The sequence below is a fragment of the Rhea pennata genome, chromosome 4 (assembly GCF_028389875.1).
Source record: "Rhea pennata isolate bPtePen1 chromosome 4, bPtePen1.pri, whole genome shotgun sequence".
Lineage (NCBI taxonomy): Eukaryota > Metazoa > Chordata > Aves > Rheiformes > Rheidae > Rhea > Rhea pennata.
Window position 1 is genome coordinate 77,483,789 of NC_084666.1, and position 21,129 is coordinate 77,504,917.

The 21,129-nt window shown below is 41.6% G+C and overlaps 1 protein-coding gene across 1 annotated transcript in view; it reads right to left on the minus strand.

The window, feature by feature from the left end:
• The window catches only part of TNKS (tankyrase), a 125,418-nt gene that overhangs the window by 34,197 nt on the left and 70,092 nt on the right, over positions 1–21,129 (minus strand). Inside the window, exons 5-9 of the mRNA XM_062574401.1 lie at positions 21,038–21,113; positions 6,097–6,191; positions 4,023–4,089; positions 3,383–3,569; positions 1,604–1,725 (exon numbers count right to left, since the gene is read on the minus strand). Coding sequence (XP_062430385.1) covers positions 1,604–1,725; positions 3,383–3,569; positions 4,023–4,089; positions 6,097–6,191; positions 21,038–21,113 — 547 coding nt within the window. The remainder of the gene's footprint in view (positions 1–1,603; positions 1,726–3,382; positions 3,570–4,022; positions 4,090–6,096; positions 6,192–21,037; positions 21,114–21,129) is intronic.

A 21,129-nucleotide genomic window follows, 5' to 3' on the forward strand; every position in this document is an offset into this window, starting at 1 on the left:
AGAAGCATTGGTACATGGCTCTTGCTAAAGATGGGAGCTACATTCTACAGTCTTTGTGCATTTGTTAAAAAAAAAATCAGATGTGAAATTAAATAGGTTTCTTATGAGTTCACATCCCTTTACGCATCATTTGGCAAGCGCAGCCACAGCAGCAGCCTGTACTGTCCTTTGTGGAAAAGACAGATGGGGAACAACACTGTCACTCGTTTCATGGCATGCAGCTGGACACAAGACAAATTGACCCCACGGGCTTCCTTTGGGACAGTATATTTAATTTATATTTAATTCTGTTCTTACATTTTCTTTTGTTGGCCAAACCTCAGAGCAACACTGAAACATAAACCGGCTGCTTGCTTTTGCCTATGTGGGTTAAGGCAGCACTGACTCCGCTGCCTCGTGGTAAAAGAGAGCGTGCTAAGGGCAGGGATACTTCAGTTACATCGCACTGACTGCACATCGCCTTGTCTGATCCGAGAAGCTAAACCTGTCCTGCCGCTTGGACAGGAGAGACCACTGGGAAATCTCAAGTACGGCAGGCGGAAGCTGAGAAATCACAGCCACACGCCTGTTGAATAGAGGACCAAAGACACCGATCAAGCTAACAGAACCCCTTTTGCCTCGCCACCTCCGCAGAGCGAGCAGACCGTGAAGAGCAAAGAACAGCACAGGACTAAGAACTCATCGTTACAGAGCTAAAGAGAGGTCGCGTAGGAACAGCCGATACAGACAAGAAGGGAAAAATAACATCATCTCAAGTCTACTTGACTCGATTGAATCCTACTGTCTTCATGTCCAGCCTCTAAATATCTCCTCTCCACCTTGCTCCTAAGTTTAGTCTAGGAAGCCAAGTCTGTCAGGGAGAGAACAGATACAGATGCTTTTGGTAGGTAACACTGTTCTGAGCACAGCTGTGGTGTTTTTAACACAAAGTATGCATTTGTGTGCCTGTGGCTGAGACTGATCATTGTGAAGACAATATTTTATTAAAGTACGAGAACTACAGAGGTTTTAATAATACCATCAGTCCCACTAAATTTCTATGAATTCACTTCACCTGTGATATTGGCTGTGTTCTCTGCCTTCACTGCTTCTTCAAACAATGAAATAGGGGTAGGACAAGTAAGTCACAAGCACCCCTGCTTCCACAGCTGATCAGCAGTATTATTCCAATCCAAGACACTGAAATGCACCTAGCCTCCTCCGTCACCACTGTCTCAGGTACCCTACGAAGGAAATCTGGCATCTGCATTTGCCCACGTAAAATAGTAAGGAAGTACCAGGTCACCTGGATGGAATTTGTCCCCAGCAAATACACAACCACCGACCAACAGAAAAAGAGGCAGAGAAAAGAAGTGAATTATGTACAGGTGAGCAGTGGCCTAAGGATTTCCGAAACTCTCCAGAAAAAAAGAAAGGGGGGGGGCAATAAAATTATGTAGTGTTATCTCCATACCGGTGATTTATATTTAAAATATCAAGTGCTTGATGGCAAATTCTCAATCTCAGATGATGAATGCTCTTTCATATTGTAGAAATAAAACCTCTCAACTAGTGCTACCAGCACATTTATCACAGAAGTAATGGATTGACTGTATAATCTCACCAGTGCAGTTTCATGTGACTGTGGCTGCTTAAAATTAATGATCTCCAAAGCGAGCGTCTTTTTCACTTTGGCTAGGTCTGCCTCCCTGGCTGCTTGTAGTAAAGAATGTCCTTTGAATTCATCTGTTGTAGAAAAAGACATAGTTAATATTCAGCAACGTCACATTTATAAATGTTACTTGAGGTGGGTAGCCATAATTAACTAAGAGCAAATAAAATTATTTCTGTGTATCGTCAGGTAGTGACTAACCTGGGAGGCAGAACACCAAACATGGCTTAGTGAAACCAAAAAGGGTATTTTAGGGGAGAGGGAAAGGAATTCCTTAAGGAAAACTCATAGAGCCTTTCTCCCTCTTATTCTCCTCCCACCTGATACTAAAAACAGCGGTAACCTCTAAATTATCTATTTATTCAAGGGAGCATCCTGCTAGTAAATGCTATGCAGAAGAAAACAGCAATGAGGTTGTGCTTTTCAAAACCCTTACTGTATTTGCAACTAGAAATGAAGCAAAGCCTAAAGATATAATTTAAACAGAAAATATTAAACAACGAACATTTGTTAACAGTCTTAGGAAAATTCAGGTGGTTACGTATTTGAAGCTAGTCTGCTCAAAGAATGCAGGAGCAGGTTTTGACAGTAGTTATTTCTTTGCAGGTGTAGAGAGGTAATTTTCAGCAACTAGCTGAACAATTTTAGCTGAAAATTAGTTTGAACTTGAAAAAGGTAGGAAAGTGTTTCTCTTAAAATCTACAAATGAAAGGCAGGTACACAAGGATAAGGTCTGAACCTGGGAACTAGAAACAAACAGCTTAATCATCTCAGTATAAATATCAAGAATTTTCTTTCATATGCAAGCTTGAAATGCCAAAGTTGTGAAGAAAAGCTCTCCTTCCCACTCTCATTTTACATCTGCTGCATTTGTGGCTTCCTTTTAATCAAAATCACTTCATTTCTAATAAAATTCAAATTTCTTTGTAAACATAACATTACACAAAATACAAGTACAAATAAATCTTGAAATGACAAATAAATATATAATATTATTCCTTATGTAACAAAACAGAAAAACTTAAGAATACACTAAATACATCCTATTTGGGTGTATGTAAATAGAGGATGTCCCTAATTTTCAACAAAATGGTGTCAAATTTGATATAAAGCTAGCATACACAATTTAGTCTTTATCTGTGGACAGGGATTTTGCTCCCCACTCCCACACGCCTAAGGAAAAGGGACTATACAGAAAACAAAACAGACTTTGAATGGATTTTTCCGCTTACTAATTAGAACCAAGCCTCAATAAACTTGCCTCAACACCACTCCCAGGTTAGCCAATAGAGAGAGCAGGAGAGCAGCTCAAAGATAACAACCCTTTCGTCTTTTCTCCTCGAAGCAAGTTTTACGCTTCACAGAATCTCAGTTCTGTATTACCACCCTCATGGGTGCAGAGCAGTGACTAGCTGTGATGGGAAGGAGCACAGGATCACCATCTCGGGGCGTTGAGGGGCTTGATTTCGGCAGGACTTAAGTCTTCAAGCATACAAAAACATCCTGCCCCACTGATTCAACGGTACCGTCTGGCCTTAAACATTTTAAATCTAAGAAAACCAGGCAATACGATGGCTGGTATATTAGAGGCATCTGTGCAGTTAGACCCGAGCAGCCCAGCTGTATTTATTCTGCTGCTTCGCATCTACTTGTGCTTGATGAGGACGCTCACTCGAAAGGAGAGCGCCTTTTCCTATCCACCGACCGTTATTTCGAGCTGGAAATACTCACAGGTTAGCCTCTCCCGTAGCTCCGGCGTCGGAGCCATATCGACCGCGCTCTTGCCGTGGCAGTTGACCAAGGTGGGATCCGCGCCGTGACTCAGGAGCAGGGAGCAGACCTCGACGCGGTTCTTGGACGCGGCCTCATGCAAGGGGGTAAACTGCCAGAGGTCCATCGCATTAACGCAGGCTCCGTGCTAGGGCAGCAAAGAAAGAGCTGCATTAGCATGAAAGCATCAGCATCGACAAAAAGCTCGCAAGGTTTTCATTGCCCTAGGAAAGCCAGCTCCGTTTTTTCCTCTATAAGTGTACAAATGCGCATACACAAGCAAAAATGAATTTTAGAAATACACTTATACATAAAAGCACCAATGAATCTCAACAAATTCGGAATTTCTGTATGAGTTGTTTTTAATAAGGCAGATTTTTCCAGATCTAATATTCTGGTGAAGAGATTATGTCATAAAAAAATCCCATATATACTGTACCACAGAAAGAGCTAAAGCTCCAAAGCCTCTGAAACTACGTATGGGATGTCTGAAATCTGGTATTAATGAAAAACAGATTCAGCTTTAACCCCGGTGTAAACAGTCCACGTCTAACCTAACACCTTTTAATCAGTAGTAATTATTTTCTATCCTTCCACTTACCTTAAGTAGCAACTCTGTAACTTCATAGTGTCCATATGAACAGGCGTTGTGGAGAGGCACAAGACCACTGCAAGAGAAGAAAGAAATGACATACGTATTTAAGCATCATTTTTCAAGAAGCAGGAACTATTCTGAGAGATAGAAACAGAAATCAAATTAAATTTTAAAATTCAAATATTTAAAAATTAAGATCCACTGTCTACTGGGAAAATCCAGCCTTTTCAAGCAACGTGTTACTTGAGGGTGGAATTAAAACATCTTTCACCTAACAGGCAAGAGGTGGCTCGATCTACCATTAAGACTGGTATTAAATGCCTTTGATATGACCTTTCTTGGAGCCACGACGGGGAGGGAAAGAGGTCCCATTCCACACTGAACGCTCTGTTTCCACTTAAGTGTGCACTCCTGTTTATTTTAAATGCTGCGGGAAAGGCAAAACTCCTCGGATAACGCTAACCTAACTCCTGGCTCTACTACAAAGAATTACAAATATTCTTAGACAGTGGACTGAAATAGCTGCTCCGGACTGTGGCATGACCTGATTTAACTGCATTTTTGACAGCGCAACCTATTTCACTGTGCAAGAGACCTACAAGACGGTCCCTGTAATTTTTGTACAGCTGTATCACTGGAGACTGTTCTTAAAAACAACACTGGTCAATTAAATGACCGGGGTCTAGTCATAAGCACAAGACATTATTACAAAGGAGAAAAAGAGTTTAATTAAGCCAAGCTAGGTACGGTTCAACAACGCAGCATGCGTAGCACACTGAAAACAGGGCTTAAGCTCTCACCCCAGACTGCTGGAGAAAGAGCTGTCACAGATATCTTAGTGTGCTTGAATTGCTTACGACTTTAATATGAAATAAGTGTGGGGGGGGTTTGTTTTTTGATTTTTTTTCCTCTCCACATGTTCAAGCTGAACTCAACCACTTGTCACCTGGAGATCCTTTCCAAGGACACAGCTTCAGTCTCATTAAAACACCAATCTGGGATTCTGCATCAGGTGATCAGATTTCCAAAAAGTGTGAAAAGACAAAAAATCCTTTACCAATGTTGGATCTTCCTGAACAGGCATTATGTACAGCTTCACTCCGTTTCTGTGACCTATATAACGCGTCATCATGCATTTCACAACCTCTGACAATTAAAAAAAAAAAAAGAAAAAAAGGCTCCACCACCACTGTACAGACAAAAGTGCTACAGTTCAGTCTATCTTCAAGAGTTTAAGTAGGTTTGGGACCAGTTTGGAAAAAAACAAAGACCTTCATTTAAAATATTTAACACCAGGCTAGACTCAACAGTATATAAGTATAGAAAGTGTCTCAAGTTCATATCTCACCTCTGCAGGCTCTAAATGAAAAATGCATGCCTTGAACCAGAAGCCTGATTTCTACGACGCTGGAGCTAAGCTTTCCTACCAAACCGTCGTGAGAATTATCCCCTTAGAAATCAGAAACGTACGGCTGAGAAAATACTTATTAATTCCAGATTTCTCACTGCTGTGCCCATTTTGTTGGAACCTCACTCAGCTACCGTGCTTGCTGCAAAAATTGAATATTTTTAGCTTCTGCTACATCTTGATTTTTGCTGGCAACATCAGTCGAGATAGGTCTCTGAGGATCACACTAGTTGTGAGCACACAAATATTGCTGATGTTATTTGAAGCTCCATGCATATAGCCAACAAGAGAATGAGATCACAGACAAATTTTTAAAGGCACATTTTATCTTTACCCCAATATCACTTATTGCCCCACTTTCTGTGAAATAATGGCTGAAGTCTATGATATTATAGGGTCATCTGTGCACAGAAGCCAAGAATAAGACTGGAAAAAAATATTTAAGGTGTAATAAGGGACTGAAAGGGAATATAATCACTGCTAACCTGTTGTCAGAGCTCTAACAAAAGTTTATTTATGATGGAGCACGCTCAGATTTTGGAAGCAAGTGTCTCATTCTGGGCCAGCTTTTTGAGATTATGTTGCAACAGGAAACAGAGAAATGATTCCTCATCCTGCTTTAATATAAAACCACCGCTGCTACCAGACAATAAATCAACCCATCTTACTTACCCCTTGTCCTTTGCGTGAACATCCGCCCCGTGCTGAAGCAGAAGTTGGACTATTCGAACTCTGTTATAACCTGCTGCTAGGTGCAAAGGAGTGGACTGCAAAGAAAAACAAAACCAGATGGAGAGATGAGAATCTCCATTTTTACACCCTACACTTCACTCACTGCCATTTAACTACTCTTTATGTACTCTTACAGGATATCCTCGGGGAAGCTATGCTTCCCTTTTGTTATTAGCTAAGTTTATAAATACACACCATACGCCAAGCTAATGTTCCTTAAGGTGGGGAAAGATCCAGATACCCCCAAGAGCAATAAGAAACTCATCACACAGGTTTAATTTAAATAATGACCCAATATTTTTCTTTGAAGTTGCATGGGCAAACTTGTGCATAAGCAGTTCAGGCTGCAGCTTACAAAAATGCTTGGATTTTTACATCTACCTGCAAAGAGGTATCATTTGAGTGGCGTAGCAGGGACGTTTGCCTTCAGCTCTGCACCAAAAAAGCAGCAGGAGCTTGTGGGTGTTCAGTACTATGGTGCGGTAAGAGAGACACGAGCACGTGCACACACAGAGCAAAATGCACTCGGTTTGCACAATTTCCTGCAAAACACATCCCTGCAGCAGCAATGCACCTTGCTGCTTAAACCTCGCACAGTAAATACACCCTTTCTCCTTAGCTAAATAATAAGTATTTTAATTGAAAGCTTTTGAAGCTGACGGCAGTGGCTCCCCTTGAAGTTTAATCATCTCAAAAGCTTTTTACAGTGAGGGAAATTGGGGGTGCTGTATTAGTTTTAGTTTGAAGGAATTAATTTCTCACACTAACGTGTGCCATGATTTCTGCCTTCCCAAGGCGGAGGAAGCAGAGGACTTTCAAGGGATTTTTGTTGCCATTTATTCTCCAACACACAATCGAACAAGGAGATTTTATTACAGTAAAACCCCGTGCATAAAACAGCTTGAACGCTCAGCAAGACTTGCTTATTCACAGTATCCAGCCAAGCCTAGATATACTGTAGGCATTAAAACATCATTATAGAGTATTTCACGTGAGACATCACGTTCCCTCTGTTATCAAGACAAAAAAGTCGAGACAGAAATAGGCTCATCGCTGCTTCCCCTAAACAGCAGAGGTGTAACAAGTACCTAAATGGTACGCATAGCTGGCTTCTGCATATCAAACGCTAATCAAAGGGTAGATAAAGACGATGCCACCATTGATATTAGCTGAGCACTTCAGCACTGTTTATCCTGATAGTTGCCTCGGTCAGGTTACTAAATCCAGCTTATCTGAGCAGAATTAGTAACTCAGAAAATCTGAAAAGAACCTGAACTGGATTGGTGAAAAGCTACAGCCTACCGAAGGCATAAAACTCTGCAGGAGCCTGGAGCAACGACTGGGTTTGGGAGCGAGACGCAGGATTCTACAACCTCGCTGTGATTAGAGTCTCTGCACCCCGTTCCCAGCTCCGTATTATTTCTAAAACGATGGCAGACTTCCCAGACGAACCTTCGCTCGTCTTCAAGGTTATTACTAGGGATGTTCTCAACAGAGATGTACCCACCCTGGAATCTTGTCCATAGCTTAAAATTAAAAGAAAAATCATTATGCCTCAAGCACATACTGTGCATTTTGTATTTTTGAGGTTATTAGTCCTGCTTTTGCCAAAGAATTCCTTAAAAAAAGAACCCCCCCAACCTGGTCTACTGTATCAAGGTCCACAAGTCACTGGTGACAGAGGCTCTTCAAGTTTGCTAAAGGCACTTACGAACATTTCACTTAGTCACGCTTCAACGAGGAGGAAGCAGGAAGGCCCTAGTGCGATGATTTTTTTTAAGGACTTCTCTCCCTTTCTCAGGAGAAACACCACTAAATAATAGGACAGATTTAATATTTAACAAATACTGACCTGGCATTACAAGCTTGCATGCTAATCACAGAAACAAAGGACCTCCGAGATAAGCGTCACACTACGCAAACTAGTCATTATATGGGATTACCAATCCCTCTATCTCCCGAAAGAATTAAATGAATGATGGTAGTAAAGAGTGCTGTTTAACACACAGTTTCCATAGCACTCAAAAACTAGTAACCACCTATCATAAAACAGCAGTATTGTATACCGCACTGCACCTGCAATGTGTATCAATCCAACCACTTCGTATTAATAAAAGAGATTAAATTGAGCTATCAATTAACCCCCTTCTCCCTTGTCTTGCAATACTTGGCAAGAGACCTACAGAGAAGAATCCCTAGAGGGCACTTGCCTTCAAAGACTCACAGTCACAATTACCAAGCCAATCATACAAGTCATTCTTACTTGCTAGTGTAATTAAGAGTACAACTCCATTTTTATTAAGTAAAATAGGCCCTCGTGCAAGAAGCTCACGTTATTTTAAAGTCTTAGGGCAGCTGTAATTGAGTCAAAGCAGATACACCACGTTTAAATAAAGATCACTGTATACAAGGTGGCAATCACTGCCAACTTGTATATCTGCAATTCGTACTGGTGCAGATGGTTTTGCTTGTAGCCCTTTTGAAAATGTGTTGCCTGGGAATACGAGAAGGGAATTTTTTATATTAAAAAAAAAGTATGTAAAACAGTTCGGTATTATTCTCGCTGAGCCTTATTTTCATGCTGCTTTGTTAGCACTTGCAGATTTGATGACCGTCTGCTCAAGGTCATCGGCCTTTAGACTTGCATCAAAACAAAGGTGTGCCAAGAAATCACCCACGCTGCAGGCTGCCGAGCTGCTCCTACTGAAAACAGAAAACTATATATGTGTATGCATGAACACACATACAGTCAATCTCCCATCCCAACATTTAAAACTTTGCTGGATGAAAGCTCCATGTTGCAAGCAACCAGAGATCATTTGACCACCACCACTGTCTCCTCTGAAGGAACAACTGCAATCACTTCCAGCTGTCTGGAGATACTCACTGCTTAAGAAGATCGTGAGTTACTGGATATAAGCATGCATATACACAATCAGATACTCGCATTTTCTTATCTGTCAAGTAGGATGGAGGAAAGAGGGAAAAAGAGTATTAAGCACATGATTCAAGCAGATTTTTCTTCCTCTCAAACATAAATATTATGTTCACACACCCTTCAAATTGCAGTCAGCAATTGCAAGAATTAATCCAAAAAAAAGGAAGTTCTTACTACACTGTGACAACGTTCAGATTACTGGAAGCATCAGTGCACTAAAGAGAGTCTTTTGTATCTTGTATGCTTTTTCATTTTGCTCTTGCTGGTTAAATACTGGCAAAGAGGGAAAGTGAGGGTTTTTCTGCTTTATGTCATTAAAAACGTAGCATGATATCCTGACTCCAAAATCACTATTCAAATCTGGCATACTAAGGGAAAAAAAAGAAAAAAAAAACACTCTTGCAGGCAGGCAAACAACTCCCTCTTCCTTGGGTTACAATTTATGACAGAGCGGTTCTTTGCAATCACAGCCTGCTCGATGCTGTTCTCTTACCGGGTCCTCTAAAACGAACCGCATCAATCACGAGCGTCTACCGGGAACCCATTCCAGGAGCAGGCGGAGCAGCTCCTGCAGCTGCTTGAGGACGCTGATTAAGAGCACAAAAGTTGCAGCAACATTACAGTCAAGGATAGACATTCCCAAGCCTTTGCACCACGGAAATGAGCAGGCTTCTCCTTTGCCTCCTAGCTACCAGCTTGCCCAGGATGTCTTGTGTGCTCATTTTAAGCAGCGTGCCCATCTTGCTCCTTTTGTTTTTATACTTGGTTGCAAACTTTCTCAGACGAGAGCGGAAGGGAGGGAAACAAAACGAAACACCAAATCATCTCGTTGCTATTTGTTAGGTAACTTACAGAGAAAGAGGGCTCCTAATCTCAGCAAGACAAGGATGCTTCTAACGAACGTGCAAAGGGCTGCACTTAGCCAGCACGTGGCTTGCAACCTTCAGCCGTCCACACTGCGCAACTTCCCCCGTCATTTTAGAGCACTGCTATGCTCCTTCATTTCATGGTTGACAGCTACCCTTTAGGGACAAGCTTACAGACGTGGCCCCAGGAAAGCAAGTCAAATCCGACTGCTCACTGTAGACGAGCTAGCTGCAATAAGCTTAAACCCTAGAGACAAATCACAGCAATGATTAAGTTAAACTATTTTTCTTATATAAAAAGAACAAACAAACAAAAAGACCCCAGAAAACCAGTATCAAACAGACAAGGATTAAGAAGCGAGTAAGGAAGACGTTTCTCACTCTACTGCATTTCCAGTAGTAAATTAATTTCATTGTCTCATCCTCTGAACACAACCCACAGTACCCAACTGGACTGTTGCGCAGAACCCAGTTTAGTCAAATCCAGAAAACCATCATGGCACAAATTTCATATGCTGCTTTATAACAGCTAACTAGAGTAAAAATGAAAACCAAACCAAACCAAATGCAATAAAACCCCACCTAAGATATCTGCACTAAAGAGAAATTCTTCCCTGTACCTGAATACCTTTGGAAACGTATTCAGGTATCGTATCACCAGGGACGTGGCACAAAGGAAGCATCAGGAAGGTCAGGAATCATGAAGAGTCTACCTCCTGGAAGCACACGGAAACACCTGCCAACTACTAAGCGTTGCTCCGTAGATCACAGATGGGAGAAACGTTCCTTCTCGTATTCAGCCATGCAGAGACCACAGCTGGAATGTTGTTTTCAAATTGCTGGCCAAGCAGGCTTGGATAAATCGGTGGAAGAGACAAGAACACGTAACAAAGGAGAAACGGCAACAATTGTTAAAATGGCTGAAGAGTCAAAAAAAAAAAAAAAAAAAAAAACACATACAGGAAAAAGGGAAGTGTGTGCCTTCACTTTTCTACTCAGGAATGTCTCCAGCTAGCATAAAAATCTTGCCACCGCAGAGAAGGAGGGTAAGCAGAGGCAAGCAAGATAGACCCCAAAGCAGCAGAGGATAAGAGGAAGAGATAGTTCTAACAAGAGGAAAGAAAACACGTGAGCACTGCAGCACCACATGAGAAAAGATCATCTGCTCAGAGGTAGACTTGAGAGGGATGTTTGAGAGAAGAACATGCGAAGCCCTTACTAAATCCCACTAGAGAAGCCCAATCTTCCTGCCCAGTGGGTTTCTCCGGACAATGACACCTGATGTTCAAAATTACAGAGATCGCTACCCAGGACACCAGGGAAGAGAAATCCTTACCTTACGTAGATGCCTTCTGGAGCTGTTTTCCTAACTGTGGCAAATCGGAGGAGGAAATAACTCAAGTTTTTCTGATTACTTCACAGATGAGGAAACAAAGTCAAACCTCAATGAGTGTCATTACCTACTAGAAAAACACCAGGGTTTGATTGGAGGCCAAAACAAGATGCACGGGAGACAAAGGCAGGAATCATGGTCATAATGAACTCTAAAATCAAAATTCAATCTAATATAAGTGAAAAAGTAGATACAGAAAATGAATAAAAGAGATCTCAACTCTCCAAATGTTAATTAAGTTCCCTAATCTCTCCAGATTAAATTGCTGCCATCACCTTCTGAATGAGTGTTCACAGACCAAACCTAGAAGCGGAGATCAAAGCAGAAACAGTAACTGGGCTGGGAGAAGCATTTAATCTTTGAGCAGGAACCAACATCCTTACCTTTGATCCTGGCATTTTAGAAATAGCAAGGCCCATAAAGAGGGCCCTAGTGATCCCTGACCTCTTCTTAAATAAGAATTTAGAAGGAAAAAACAAAATCCAGTTCCTGAAGCTTTTCTGTATTTGCATGCATACCCACGACCCATTAGGTAGGACAATCCACAGAGGATGTGTCAGAAAAGCAGAGCAATACCTTTCGCATAAGCTTGCAATATTCTCAGAAAATTGTCTCGTAGGAGAATCTCTTTCATTTCTACATGCAGATGAGAGAGGTTGGGCTGGGGATTCCAGATTCAGAAGTGCTGAAGAGTGCTCCAGCAAAGCACAGAGACAGACTTTGAGATGAATTATCAGGGAAGCAGAGGCATGCACACTGTTTCTTTGGTGATGGATGCTGGCATCAGAGGAAGGAGTAGCTTGCTGAGCTACAGAAGAGTGAAATTATAGTGCAGACCCACTTGCTTCTCCTAAGAGAATGCTGCTAATATCATTTAATACTGAAGAGAGATGTACACTCCCTTGGAAGACACGGCAGAACATTACATGGAAACTGCTTGCAAAATGTTGCATTCAGGATGATCGTTTTCCGCAGTTTCTTCTTTCTGTCATCAAAAAATGGACAAGTCTGAGGGGAAACACTGAGGCATGGCTGGCTCTTGGTGAGGCAAAGGCAAGAAAGGGAAGAAACTGCCTCCACAGTGTTATGAACTAAAGCCATCAGAGGGTATTCAAGCAGCTAGTACTTCAAGGAGCAGCTGCCAACACCTGCCACGTAGAGAACCAGCTAACATGGGTTGGTGGACCAAACACATAGGCATCAATTCTTTCACGTCAACAGTTGCAGCTTTTATTTGTTTGGAACCTGTGATATAAACTCAGCGTACAGGGAACAAGAGATGCTACTTCTGCCGGCCTGACCTAGCAGGAGATGACAGCCAAGTTCCTGCAGAGTTTTCGCAAGCGTCTTGGCGCCAAGCAGCACGGTCCACAGCCCAAGTCGTCAGCCTGCCAATCTTGCCAAACTGCGAGGCACAAGAGCCTAACGCTCCAGGAGAATAGGACGAGACAACTTTCTTCCTTCTTCCAGCACAAATACCTACATCTTTATCTGTCCTGTCAGCCTGTGTCAGAAACTGTAAAGCTTATTCACTAACTATTTGTTCAGACTGTTTTTAACGAAACATTTTGGTTGTTGCTCTGGCAGCATAAACAAATATTAACAGGAGGCTCCTCTCCAAAAAGCCATGGCAGATGATTGGGAAAGGCCTGCACAGAGTGTTAAAATAATCCGAGAAGGAAGCCCGCCAAAACAGCGGAGAACCAAGACTCTGCCACATTCTCTGCTGTCTTGGTTTCCTTCCTTTCCATTTGCCATAAAAAAAAATGTTTATTCTGTTTTTTTATATATATATATATATACACACATGTATATCTTGTGATTTTTACTGCCTCTCTCTCTTTATATATTTACCTTGTTCTTCCTCCTTCCCCTTCAGACTGGAAACACCACAGGGTTCAGTTTATAAGATTTTCACTAGTATTGAAATCATTAAGACGACAGGAAAAATTCCCAGAATATATTCATTTGACTGTTTGCTCTACCAACCTGAGATTCAAGCGAGCACTTCAGTCATTTTATTGAATGCAGGTTCAGAATGAACTTTGCTAAGAACGATGCTTGTAAAATGACTGCCTTTCAGCTTCAGTGCTCAGAGGGAAATAAAAAAAATATTTATGCTCAGTATTATGGAATCAGATTAATATAAAAAGATCTAAAATAATTCACAAAATTAGATTTACCAAATGCTCTTTGTGCGTTACAGTGATAACTTGCAAGGTTTTGAATTTAATGCCTTTATAATCCAGGCAAGTAGATTTCCGTGCTCTTGTGCTGAACTAACACAGCCTTGCAAAAGAAGGCAAAAAGACGACCGAAAGTGTGTCTTGTGCTTTGTTTTAGCATGCTTCAAAATTGAAAAGTTACAGTTATTAAATATAAATATTCTAAACAATTTCACCTACCAGAAATAGATCTATTTTATTAGTAGAAATGTATCACAAATGCTATGCTTAGAAAAGATGAATCAAGTAACCTCAACTTGCTGGTTCACCTAAGACGAGGTGATCAAGGACACAGTCGTTCATCATGAGCTACAACGGCACGTTTTGTCATTCCTCCCCCTTTTATTTTGCATCTTCTGCCTGCTCAGCCAAGCTACACAACGGTGTTGGAAATGATTAGGTAAATAAGTCTGTCCTTACATATAAGTATGTGCAGTTCTTTTCTTCTAGAATTAAGCTGATCACTCTAAATTCTCCAGATAAGTTATGAAGTCAGTGATGGGGTTATATTAGCAACTGATGGTGCAGAAACAGCGGTTGAGAACAGAATGGCTTTGGGAGATTCCAGTACAGATTGGCTGAATATCACACCAGGATGGAAAGTTTGGATGTGATCCGTGACTGTTTGATGGAGAAGCTGGCTAGGGAGGCCACAAGAACAAATGCAGCTACCAGATTGGTGATAAGTAACAAGATCTAGTTCAAAACTCACCGTGCAAGCGGCTCTGCGACAGTGACTAATGTGCTCGTATTCAGCTTCCCTATAGAAGCAGCAATGGATAAGTTAAAATAATAATTAAAAAAATCCACCATTGCTAACCTAACCTTCGAAAAGGGAATCTACGGGGAAAAACAAACAAACAAAACTAAGGAGATTGTTAAAGGTAAATTAAAAGTTGTAGCTAAGAGAATTAAGTCTCTGCAGACAGCAGGAAGACTACCTGTAGAGTGAATCCTGGAAGCACAGTGCTAATGTATAACTTCTGTTAGGAAGGGCTTGATAAATTGAAAAAAAAGAAAAAAAAACCAGCATGTCTATTAAAGACTACCAGAATTTAGAAGGCATCATTCAAAAAGTTGAATTCACACCCAGCTAAAAGAAATCAAAAGCATCATAAGCCTCAGCATATTAAAGGTTAAAAAAAATGCAGGCAAAAAAATTGTTTGAACGATGATTAGTGAAAGAAATTCAAAGGAGTAATAAATTCTTCCATCCCACCAGGAGCACCAGTGAGCTTGTGTGAAGAGGCAATGCCAGCTCCAGACCTGTGGAAATGATGCTCCTGGAGGGGAAAAAGCATCATGGAGGAGCTTAACAAGTTCTTTGCATGGTTGGAAGAAACAGAGGCAATTCTCACATCAGGACACTAGTGAGTGAGTTTGTGTCTTTGGGAGCACATGGGGCCTAGACAAAGGATCTGGCTAGAAATGAAGTAAGCATGAAAGAGGTACCAGTCCCCATGATCAGAACGAACACCAACAAATCCCCAGGATGGGATGGCATTCATCCACAAGTACTGAGAGCTCAAGGATGAAAGAGGTGAGTTACTAGTTGTATATGACCATCACTAAAAACTGTCTCAGTTCCTGAAGGCTGGGAAGTTGTAGATGTAATGTCAGGCATTAGAAGAGGCTTTGGGAAACTACAAGTCTGTAATTTTATGTCTGTACCCGGAAAAATATGACAACAGTTAAAACAAGCAGATAAACATGATCTCCTTGGGAAGGGTCAACGCAAATGCTATTAAGAGAAATTCCACCTTGCACACCTTGTGGAGATCTCTGAAGCAGTCAGCAAGCAAGGATGTGCATAAGGGTAGCTTAGTAGATACGGTCTACTTGGGTATCCAAAAGGTTTTTGACCGACTCCTAGCCAGCACTTTTTAAGGAAGATGACAACACATCCTGACATGGACACGCAGTAGGACGCAAAGACGGGAAACTGAGGGTGCAGCCAAACGCTCAGTCTGACAATAGAGAGAAGCCATGCGACGACTCCTTCCGCTCCTCACCCCGCCATCATTTTTCACTGCAGACAAACCACAAGACTGGAGACTTCTGATCTATCTGCCAACAACACGAACAATGTATATAAGCAGGAAAGCTAAGAAAAGCTTGAGGAAGATAAAATGTTAATTGTGACATAAAATATACATGACAGACAAATATACACCTGCGTAGAGTACATGCAGAAATTTAGATACACCCTTGGATATGACAAAATACCTTGGGCTAGGTATCTGGTCACAAGTCTCTTGCTCAAATAGGCAGCTTCTGACTGTAGAAAAGCATTCTCAAAACATTTAAGCAACACGCTTGTTACTGCATGTGAATTTTTAATTATTTCTTCCAAAAGATGTTCAAAAATTCATTTGAATATAATCTGTACATCATAAATTTACAGTACTAGCAGACATACTGGTTCATGTGGAATTAATTCTGGTTTTTATTACTGAAACAATGGAAAAACGCAGACAAATGCAAAGTTTTATAGTGTCACTTGCATATAATTTGATCACAAATCTTGCAGTACATGTTGTTTGTTTTCAACTCCTATCTGCTAGAGGCAAGCTGATTACAACAGAACTTCAACCTCTGCTGAAGTTTCTAGGCTTAATAACAGTAGAGGAAAAGCTTATGAAAACATGCATCGATTGCTCCATGCAGGTTCAGAAATTGGAAAGCAAGCCGCTTTTCTTCTGTACTGCCGAATTTTTCAGAGAAATGGCTGAGAACAGTCAAACTTTTGAAGCAGAGGCTGGCAAATCCACTTACCAGCAGCAAATTGAAGCCTCTTCCTGGTAAGAGGAGACATAACTCACTTGATGTTGTTAGAATTCAATTTCTATTTATCAGCCCTCTGCTTACAGGCTGATCAAGCTGGCTGCACATGCCAAAGAAGAAAGAAAGGAGGGAAAAGGAGGAAGCCGCACTCCCACCCAACAGAAAGTTAACCTCCATCAAAGATGTACCACAGTAGGATCTGAGGAGGCATCATGCTATCTTCACTCCAGCCTCCCACAGATTGTGGCCATGCACGCACAATCTTGTAGATGGGTCACTTCAAGCTGGGGTTGCTGGTACAAAACACCGCGTTGCAGACCGCTTCAGAGTAGAATTTCTTGCATCTGTCACCCTGCATCCAGGCACCTGGGCTACGCTGCAGGTAGCAAAATGAACACCTGTACGTCAGGCAGGAATGGGCTACAGGGAAGCGGCCTCAGTCACCTTCAGAAGGCGAGCAGGATCTTCTCGGCCTCCAAGGTTTAGCGCGAAGGCCTGCCACTGCAATTCTGCGTCTAGGCTTGGAAATTCTACGTCCAGACTGGAAAGAGAGGCACAACAGCATGCACCAAAGAGACTGGTACTGTGTAAACTGTAAGGATTAGAAACTGGGAATGGGCATTAGGAACCAAGAGAGTCTTCCAGTGATGGACAACTGAGCATATTAGCTCCAGCATGATCCGAGCATGTGTAAGGAAATAGAGGTGCAGGATACCATATAAACAGCAGAAATCCAATCTCAAAACAAAAATCCAGCCCCTCATTGCTAATAACTACCAGGTTGGCAGGAGGCAGTTCACTCCAGAGAGCTGTCCAGAAATCATGTGGGAAGCCTGTCTCGTAGAGAGGAGCTTTTTCCTTCTTAGTGCACACATACTTCTGTATTTAAAGAAAACATTCCACAGAACAGCTTTCCAAGGGAACAGCTTTGCCTGAGCTAAGAGATGGCTTTAGCTCAGTTTGCAACCAGGATACGTTTTTATTTAACAGCCTTTTCTCATGCCACTAACTAGTAGTTTATGGAAGCTGTGATTATTGTAACAAGACAGAAATATAGCTCCCAGGACAAATTAATAAAGCTTTAGCTTCCAGTAACAGGTAGGACACTGTTACTTTAAAATATTCAAAAGTAAGTCTTGGAAAAATTCACCCTAAATTGAATCTTGAAAAAGCTCCATTTTGACAGAGGAAATATTCTGTGAAGCTCTCCAAGGAGAGGCAAAGTAGCACGCAAATCTTATGCCACACATAACATCAGACTAACAGTTCTGAGATTTTTCAATGTCATCTTAAAAAAAAAAATCAAAGCAAAACTAAATGGCAGTAAATGACTAGCATCTTTCAACCCAATCATTTCCTTTTATAAAGCAAACACAACAGGACATAGTCACGGAGGGAGAGGGGAAAAAAAACATGGTTCTTCTGGTGAAATCTTACCCTTGCATAACACCTTCACTTACACATACTGCACTGTATAGTCTGCCCTGCATAGCTCAGTATATGTGCATCACTACGTGTACTCACATATATTCTGACATATAAGGCAATATTTGCTCAAAATCAGTTTTACCCTACTTTTATACAGCGACTTTTAATAGCTGTTTCTCCGAGATAGCATTGCCAATTTTCCTTGGTCATCGGAACAAAACCCCGTAAAGTTACGCTGATGCTGGTTATTCAAGAATGCTTTAGCAGTAGATGTGTAAGAATTGTTGTTTTCTTCTGCACATGCTCCTCCTGCCTTTCTCACTCCACCAAATAATTGTAAGAGGAGCAACAAAGTCCAAATTCCTTCTCCGGGCGACAGCTGGGAGTTGCTCAGGAACGTGAACATCTTAACAGCGCTCACGTAATCTGTCTAAACTTTGACTTGGCAGGGAAGAAGCAAGTTTAGTTTTCATCCCTATTCAATCTTTGACCTCCAGGCTGAATGAACGCATGGAGAGATGGCATCAGCGCCAGCTATAACCGTTTCAGCAGCACAGACACCTACTAGCCAGGAATCAGACCCTGGGTACCAATATGTTTCAAAGAGGCTGTAAAAAGTACTCAACCTGCAGTAAGTCTCGGTTACTCCCTATCTGAGTATTCCGCACAAGAGATCCCAATAAACTGCATAAAGCAATGAAGTGAGCAACACTGGCATTAATAATATTCTGACTATTTGGTCCGCAGTTCTAGCGCAATGGCTGTTAGCTGGCAAATTCCAGGCAACTCCCACTCCCAAGCACAGAAAATGTCGATGTCTGCTGTTATATGGGAAAAATAATTACCCGTTCATCACTGGGACCCAATTTCCTCACCTACAAAGCTAAACGGTCGCCTTGGAAGAACGGAGCTGGCCGGACGTCTGAGAAACGGGCAAAGCCGAGGAACGCGCAAACCACGGCAAAGGCTCACGAGCTTCTGGCCGAGCCCACGCTGCGGAGGAGGCTGATGCAGAGATCCCAGGCCGCCCTGCGCCTGGGCTTGCCGGGTTGTGCTCCGGCAGCAGCGCGCCCGAGATGCTGAGCTTTGCCTCTCTAACGAGGCTTTCCACGCGCAGGTGAACTGCATCTCGACTTGGTACGGTTCACATCCGACTAGCTCAGACGCTTCTGCGCCCAGGTCACTTGCTGGACTGGGTCTGTTTGCACTTCTTTAAGGATGCACTTCGGTCATCCCATCCCAGGGGAAGTGTGCAGCTTGCAGATCTCAAGGGATCTGCAAAAGGTAACTAAGCACAGCAACCGTATATTTGCTATGGAGGGGTCTGTGCCTCCATTTGAGAGCATCAAGGTATATGAATTAAAAAAAATATATATTTAAAAAGATTGAAATCACTGAGCCAGAGGAATGCAAAATCCAACTTCCAAAATGAACAGAGTTCCAGCTTCCGTAAATCACTGTAGATTAACTGGAAGCAAACACTGCCACACCAGAGACTTTAGTTTAGAAGATGCTGTGCTGTAGGCTGAAAAGTTCACTTAATTTGCAGCACAGCTTAAAAAGATTAAACCCCAAATCATCTTGTAGTACAGGACATGAAAACTGTGCCTTAAAAATAAAATACTTAACAGTTATATAGCACCCTTGTTATGGGGAATTATTTCACCTTAAACATTCTGTACATTTATGTTGAAAGAAATACATCTAGTAGACATCAACATAAAAAATAATTAAAATCAATGGTAAGCCAGTTTAATTCTTAACATATTTTAATAACCAATGTGTTTACCAACAACCAAACACAAAGCCCAATTATCAGTGCCCACATTGATTAATTTTAAATGCAATATGCTTTCTGGGCTTTGCACATAAATTCTCAAACCAATTCAGAGGCTGCAATAATACATAAATAATTTCCACTAGCTTAATAAGATTTTAAAAATATTTTTTCACTTTGGAGCAATAAATATTCTAGATGGCATCTCCGTAAGGGCTTATTCCTCTCCTTGTTGACAGCAATCACAACTCTGCCTTTGGCCTTAGATCATTAGTGATGGGGACTCAGTTACTCAGAAATGCGCTGCTGTATATCACAGCACTTAATTATAACAACACATAAGAATATCTAACTGCAATCTCCTATGAACAGTGAAGTCCTTAAAAAAAAAAAAAAAGAAAAAAGGGAAAAAGAAAAGGGAAACCAAGACCTACAGGTGATATGCTTATTTTAAAATACCAGGTACTGGTATTCAAGAGCCATTTAAAAAAAATCTGTTAAAAGACGACTATTTTGACATGGGAAATTTTTCCACATTCTTTTAGTGAACGCGTCTTTGCATGAAAAGGCAACACAAACCACCGCGGCTCCAAGGCTTTCAACAGAGAACTGCAGAACAGGCAGCCGTTTATGCCACGCTTTAACGCACTGCATAGAAATAAAAGAGGGGGGGGAAAATTAAGGAAAAACTGCCAGGCTTTTCTTTCTCCAGCTCAAGAGCTGGAGAGGGAGCTGCACCATTGCATGCGAGAGACCTTTTCACCAGGCGCAGACCGAGAACGTTCTGGCAGAGGGTAAATAAATAAATAAATGAACACCGAAAGTTTGTGGCTCCAACAGTCTACACAGACCAGCGTGCGGTTATAATCCAGACCTCTAAAATGTCATAAATCATACGACCCGCTTCTCATGGCATGCATCCCTCCTTCCTCCAGTTTCAGCCTCATTCTTGATTCCCCTCGTTCAAACCTCCCCGACAGAGAGAGTCGAACACAACAAGAAGGTCAAAGTGAAGAAAATGCGGAAGGTATTAATCATATCAATATACCATCAGCCAAAAGCTGCAGAGCATCAGGAGCTGAAAATAATACTAGCCTCCTTGCCTAGCTAATATTAAACACAGAGAGCAAAAGACCCTTTTCTCCCTTTATTTCTTGCGTCTGCAGCAGTGCATTTTGTTTTTCATATCAAAGGTTCTAGGGTTTCGCTTTAGGTGTATGCTGGGGTCTGACATTTAAAAGAAATGACACGTTCAAAATCCATGTCTGCTAACAGTTGAGCCTGTCACAGCAGCCAGGATCAAGGAAAATGGCATTTAATATTATCGTGGGGAGGGGGGAGACAGGAGATGACACCGACATTGCTTAGGTTGCACCCATATACCACGGCTTGGTTTATACAGCTATGCTTCCAAATATGGTTAAATTCATCTTTCTGGAAAAACAGAAGAAGAAAACAGTATTTACTTACTTTACGCCCATCACTTGCATGGCAGTTCACATTTAAAGGAGTCAATAAAGCCATCAGTTTTTCTTCATTACCGCTCCTGTAAATGGAGAGGA